The 6967-nt window shown below is 42.3% G+C and overlaps 1 protein-coding gene across 2 annotated transcripts; it reads right to left on the bottom strand.

The window, feature by feature from the left end:
* Positions 1 to 318: 318 nt before the first annotated feature.
* RPL21 (ribosomal protein L21) lies at positions 319 to 4719 on the bottom strand. 2 transcript variants are annotated; one of them, XM_083499030.1, is made up of 6 exons: positions 4683 to 4719; positions 3419 to 3497; positions 2663 to 2724; positions 1588 to 1700; positions 1073 to 1223; positions 319 to 447 (listed from the first exon to the last, which is right to left on the bottom strand). In XM_083499030.1, exons 2-6 carry the CDS (start codon positions 3483 to 3485, stop codon positions 358 to 360), a joined length of 483 nt encoding a protein of 160 aa, XP_083355156.1. In that variant the 5' UTR covers positions 3486 to 3497; positions 4683 to 4719; the 3' UTR covers positions 319 to 357. The 2 variants fall into 2 exon arrangements, with proteins under 2 accessions (XP_083355156.1, XP_083355155.1); XM_083499029.1 differs by lacking the exon at positions 4683 to 4719 and adding an exon at positions 4627 to 4669.
* Positions 4720 to 6967: the final 2248 nt, after the last annotated feature.

Raw genomic sequence — 6967 nt, forward strand, 5'->3', positions numbered from 1 at the left:
AAAATTTATAACCCAAACCAATGCTTTGAGAGACTATGCTAATCAGCTCTAACTAATAAGTATTATTTATGTATTTTTAAACATCTAGCTCACTTAGCTGGAATTAAATCAACAGCATACCCACAAGTAAGAATTTTGGGCCAATTTATAGTGCATTGGGGATTGGACAGCCCTTAGGGGCAAGAAAGAACTTGGCTATCTTTAAGTGATCATTTCTGCCTATAATTTAACTCAACACGCCATTCATGCCAAATAGTTCTTGTCTTTTTACAAAAGCACAGTGCTTGTTAAGAATAATTTGACCACACCAACACAAACTTAGGTCCTCAAGATGGTATTTTATTTTGTTCACATACACTATGCCATAAACTCATATGGAATTGGTTCCAGCAGCTCTGGCTCCTTGCCATTGTTTCTCACAAAGTGGGCTTCTCTTGGAGGAGCAGGCTAGAAGGCAGAAAAAGAAATTTAAACATAAATCTAAGTTACAATAGCATTGTTTAGTCCAGGTGCCATCTGTTGGGCTTTCCTTGTTTTTACTGCAGCGCTATGTCCCTAGAACACAAAAACCTACAATACTTTGGACTTGAGAAAGCATGGCACCTCGTCTCGCAATATGGCAACTAATAATTCTATGCATGAATCATTTTATAATTTGTTAAATATATTTTCCCCTAGCAAGTTTGCTGTATCACTTGAGAATAGGATGAGTCACACAGTAGCAGTTTTTTAATACAAGCCAACAGCAGCTTTCTTCCCCCCCGCCCGCCATAATATGCACGAAGATTACATACTAGCACTGAAAATAACTTTATAAAAATAATACCAAGGCTAAATGCATTTGAAACATACTTGGATTATGCAGAAAAAAACCCCACTAGTGTTTATGACTAAACTTCCTTCTAATCTGAAAAATGTGTTAATGGAATTAATTACCTGACATTCTTCTTGTCAGAAACTTAATTGCTTCCTGACATCTTAGTCACATAGAATGTTCAAACCACTTCCGCTAACCCCCTCCCTTTGTTTGCAGACAAAGTACATACACTTTGTTCACATCTCAATACATTACCTGGCGTTTTAGTTCAAACCAAATTCCCTTTTCCTTTCCTTCTTTTTTCTTTCTTTCATTTTCTTTCACACGCTGCAAGAAGCTGTCTCTGCTCTTTGAGTGCTTAATATGCTCAATTCGCACATTAATTCTCTTGGCCAGAATCTTGCCCCTAGACACAGAACACCAACACTGTTAGATTTAGCAGCTTTTCCTGTGGGTTTTTTAAAAAAACAAGTAGGACTAACAGCTGAGCCCAAGTCAGTACACATGGTTACCATGCTGGTCTCAGAGCATAGGCAACTCTGATTGCTGTAGGAACATGTAAGCTTTCAGATTTTGAAGAACTGTTCAATATGTTTCCTTTGACAGGATCCAAACCAATTAAGTATTAACTGGTTGGGTTTTAAAAGGATATTGTCTCTGCCCCACCTGAATGGCCAATGGAGACAACAAATGTCTAACTGGCAAAGTGAATGGGGAGAAAGAAATCCATCAATGCAATTAAAGCTCCAAACCATTTTAGTAGCACTTACTTAACTTTCTTGTTCACAATAATGCCCACAGCATGCTGGGTAACGTTGTATACCCTTCCTGTCTTGCCATGGTAACATTTGTGGGGCATGCCTTTCTGAATTGTGCCCATGCCCTGTTAATAAAAGACAGACATAAAATATTACCATAGCTTATCTTACAAAAAAATGTCAAAGATATATTGAACTAAAACAGTTGCAATCATAACATTAGCAACATTTCCCAAAAGCTTCCAATATCAGATAACAGAAAGAACATGTTTAAAAATATAAATTTGTCCCGAAGTCCTCCAATGTCAGGTTCCCAAGCTTTAACTGGACTAAGCATCTGTCTAATAATTAAACTATCAAGTAAGCTACTATGTTTTGGATTATACAGTGGGTAATATCTAGCAAGTCATACTCAGAATAGTCCTATTGCAATCAATGGACTAGATTTCAATTGGTCTACTCTGCAAATGGAATAGCATTGTATATCAAGCAATGTTTACCATTTGAAATAAAATTCTAGAGCGAAGTACTGGGTCTTCCAGTTGCTCACTTATCCTGTTGCAGGAAATCAGATCATGCAACAGCCATATCCAAACTGATGAATGGTTTGCCAATACACGCATGGTTGCCACAATTATCCTTACACATTAATGGTATCTTAAAATATTTAATCAAATAAAATTAAATCTGAAGAACTGGACACCTCTGGTTTGCTTTCAGTGCCGGTGAAATGATTTGCTCACTTTGCTATTACAAAAGCAATCATAAGAGACAATCATCATCAAGCTCCAGAGTGTTATGAAATAAAAATTTCAAGTAAAGTTCTGTATCAGCATTAGTGTGATATACTGAAGAGGGCAACCTTCTGGCAAATTAATACTCCTCTGTGTATTTTCCAAATTACATTGTAAGATGAAATGCAATTGTGAGCATAGTTCAAATCCCAGCATTTAATACTCAGGGCAAGCAAAACAGTATTTGTTATTCTGTTAGATTGTATTTAATTTGAATTCTGTTTTAGAAGGATAATGAGAGAACTACAGTATTAGAATTAGCATTAGAGCAGCATTTTTAAATTTAAAAATACCTTTATGTCAACAATATCACCCTTCTTATAGATGCGCATGTAGGTAGCAAGAGGGACCACACCTATGAAAAAATGCAATAATAATCATATTTTTACTTAAGATAGTTTTGTATGTTTAGCTTGAGAAAGAGGTGGTTAAGAGTGTATATTATAGGCATCTTCAAATAACTAATGGGCTGATACATGAGGGACGGAGCAAGCTTGTTTTCTCTTGCTCTGAAAGATAGTACCTGAACCAATGGATTCAAGTTACAAGAAAGGAGATTCAAACTAAACATCAGAAAGTACATTCTGACAGTAAGAGCTGTTTGACAATGGACTCCCTTGGGAAGGTGGTGGACTCTCCTTCCTTGGAGGATTTTAAGCAGAGGTTGGACTAGTTGACCCTTGGGATCTCTTCCAACTCTATGAAATGTATTAAAAGTATTAAAATTGACTTACAACATTCAGGCTATATAAGTAAAATAAACTACACATAGAAGCAATTCCTCTTCCCAAAGCCCCTCTATTAGTGCTACTTTCTGAGCTTTCTAGCCTGCATCTACAGATTTCTAGCAATGTAAATGTAAAGACATTTTTCAATAAATTAAAGATGCGTAAGTCTCAGCTGATACTGATAGCATATGGACTCTGGGATGTGAACGTTCACCTGACCTTAGTGGTCACATCAGTTTACTGAAATAACCCTTATTCCTGGATCAACTAAAGGCAACAAACCCACTGACCAACTAAACTAGCTGAACAAATATTCCCTACCATGTTTGCGAAAGGGTCTTGAGAACATGTAACGTGTCCCCCTCCTCTTCCCCTTGGTGTTGGTCATCTTGACGGTTTACTGAAAGAGAAAATACAATTGGATCAAAAATTAACAGAAAATAAAATTAAAACATGCACAATGGTAGCTTTCCCCCAAAGCAAATAACAATGAGGGGAGGCGGCATATGTCAAGATTGTCAGGGGGGAGGGATTATATACCCCTCACACTACAATACTGCAGAAAAGCCCTTGTCTAGCATTAAACATGTTTAGCATCATGTCTCATTCGAGCCTGAATATCTCGTCAGAATAATTTACCCGTGCAACATCTTGAAATCCATATACATGCATTTTACACCCAGGTATCTACACCCACTTTTGCTTGCGTGTGGATACACACAATATCCTCCAAAACACTTCCAAGTTCATTTGCACATGCATAGTTAAGCCACAGGTTCAGTCTCTGCTACCTCCAGTATAAAAAACAAAAACAAAACAGGAGTTGAGGCAGTACAAAAGATCTCCCTGCCCAAGCCTCTGGAAAAGCCACTGACGCTCAAGAGCAGGCAAATTTGGGGGGGGGGGGGTCTCCATAAAGCAGCCTTTCTCAACCTGTGTGTCCCCAGATGTTGAACTACAACTCCCATCACCCCAGCTAGTAAGGCCAGAGCTCAGGGATGATGAGAGTTGTAGTCCAACAACATCTGGGGACCCACAGGTTGAGAACCGCTGCAAGAATAAGATACGTTTCCAGGAGCGACTATACACCTTAGTGACATCTAGACCTTTGAAGGCTTCCCAGCCCTGCCACTCGAGGTCCTGCCTTAACTGGAGAAGCCAGGGACGGAAGCCTGGGGCTTTCTGAATGCAAGGCGTGCGCTCAGTCCACTTCTGGGCGAGGAGGAGAAAGCAGGAGGCGGCGGCCTCCATCGCAAACCTCCACGTGCGCTTGGATCGCACCCGTTGCTGCAGTTTCCTCCCAGGCCAGCGCACCCCACTAGCGCCGCTCCCGGGTCCGAGTCCTCCCTCCGCCCTCTCCCACCTAGCCGGCCTCCCCCCCTCTTCCCATCCTTCCCGGAGGCCAGGCCGCCCTCGGCGAAACGGCTCTCGCTCCCTCGCTCTCCCCACTTCCAATCGCCGCCCAGCGCAGTTCCCCCTCTCCCGTTTCCCCGCCACCGGCCCATTTCGCGCCAAAGCCCCTCACGGACCCGCTAGAAGCGACCCCCCAGGAGTGGAAGAGGAGCAGCCGAGCTCCGCCGTGTACCTGTAAGATGGCGTCCGAGGCCGAAAGGAAAGAAGGCGGGGCTTCCTGTGCTCTCCGCTCCTTCCTGCCCGCGTGCAGGGGCCCTCCGGGATGTAGGGCTGTCCCGCAGAAACGCCGTAGTGTATGCGACGTCGCGTGCTGGCGTGGAAACTTTTATATATATTAAATATATATAAATATATATAAAAAAGGAAGCGACACGGGTGCTGGGGAGAAAGCAACCGAGCATGGAATAAATACCTCTGTCTTCCGTATTACTGTGAACGGAGGCAGGCAGTTGTCGTAGACGCGCTTTCCAGGAGGCCCTTGCTAGGCGAAAAGGGAACCCGGGGCCTAGGAGCTGACCCCACCCACGCAGGCGTTAGGCAGCGCGTGCGGCTGGCTGCCGTCACGTGGTCCCAGGGAGCCGGTTGAATGGAGTCATGTACTGCTGTGAATAGCACCATCTATGTAATAACTGGATGTTGCAAGCAGCGGATAGGCCGCGTTGGACATTTTATTTTTCTTACGGAGGAACAACTGCGATGGAGGGCAGGTTTATGGCCCACTGTAAGCGATCTCAAGTGCAACATCCTCCCGGCACTAATTTCGAAAGAATGAATGGCATGCCATAGTCAAAATAAAAAAAATCCTTCCAGTAGCACCTTAAAGACCAACTAAGTTAGTTCTTGGTATGAGCTTTCGTGTGCATGCACACTTCTTCAGATACACTGAAACAGAAGTTGCCAGATCCTTCTATATAGTGTGAAGGTGGGGAGGGGTATTACTCAGAAGGGTGGTGGGAATGGGAGATTGGCAGATAGCTGAGATGAGCCTGTTGACGACTCTTAACGACTGCAATAGGTCTGACAGGAAAAGGCAAGGGTGAGAAGGTGAAAAATGGCTTAGTCATGTATAATGAGATAAGAATCCAATGTCTTTGTTCAGACCAGGTCTCCATGGTTTTAAGTTTGGTAATGAGTTGCAATTCAGCAGCTTCTCTTTCCAGTCTATTTCTGAAATTCCTTTGTAGTAAAACAGCTACTTTGAGATCTTGTATGGAATGTCCTGGGAGATTGAAGTGTTCTCCTACTGGTTTCTCTGTTTTGTGATTCTTGATGTCAGATTTATGTCCGTTTATTCTTTGGCGTAAGGTTTGGCCTGTTTGTCCAATATAGAGAGCTGAAGGACATTGTTGGCATTTGCAAATGGACAACAGCTAAGCTTGCTCCTTGCACCTGATCGGCTCAGCCATTGAGCATCAGTTATCCTTCCCGCCTTCATGTGTACATGTCAACACCTCACGCAATGGGGAATACCTCAGATGCAATACTGGGCACTGCCAATTTCAAATGTTTTAAGACTTTGGAGAGTCCCTGAGTAAATGCTAATAAGTCAGTTGGATAAATGTTGAACGATGCACTGTGTGAAAAAGTACATTTTTATTTGCCCCAAATCTTCCACTATTCAGCTTCATTGGATGGTGCCGAGTTCTAATATTATGAGGTAGGAAAGATTCTCTGCACCTTTTATTTATACAAGGAGCCCTGGAGGCCCATCAGATGGGAGACAAGTGCTAAATGCATTACCAACATTTTGACTACCACCATCTTACACAGTGGCATTAAACTGCATCAGGCCATGTTATGGAGAGATGCATGAGCAGCCTGACAACCAGGGGCTCTTCATCTTCTAGATAGTCACAATAATAACTGTTTCACAAGGAATTCAATTTGTGCTTAAGCCTGTCTTTTGCTTCTCCCTCCCTCCTCATGTCTCTTTAGAATGTGAACCCAAAGGCAGGGACCATCTTAGAACTGATTTTTGTAAGGCTCTCAGGGAGACTTTTGACCAAAGAGTGGTATTTAAATGCTGTAAACAATTAACAAAAAACCAGCACAAAAGGAAAGGGGATTAGGGGGGAGGAGGGAAAAGCAATATTGGGGTATTTTTAATATTTGTTGCTTCAACCAGAACAAGATGCAGCAGTAAAAATAAAAAGCTAATGCTATTCTAGGCTGCATGTAGTGTCCAGATCAAGGGAAGTAATAGTACCATTCTATTCTGCCTTAGACCACACTTGGAATACTGTGTCCAATTCTGGGCACAATTTAAGAAGGATGTTAGCAAGCTGGAACATGTGCAGAGGAGGGCAACCAAGATGATCAATGGTCTGGAAACTAAGCTTTATGAGGAGCGATTGAAGGAGCTGGGTATGTTTAGACTGGAAAAGAGGAAACTGAGAGGACATGGATATGATAGCCATCTTCATATATCTTAAGGTATGTCACATAGATGAGGGAGCA

The sequence above is a fragment of the Podarcis liolepis genome (genome assembly GCF_965112155.1).
Source record: "Podarcis liolepis genome assembly, chromosome: 4".
NCBI classification, from domain to species: domain Eukaryota; kingdom Metazoa; phylum Chordata; class Lepidosauria; order Squamata; family Lacertidae; genus Podarcis; species Podarcis liolepis.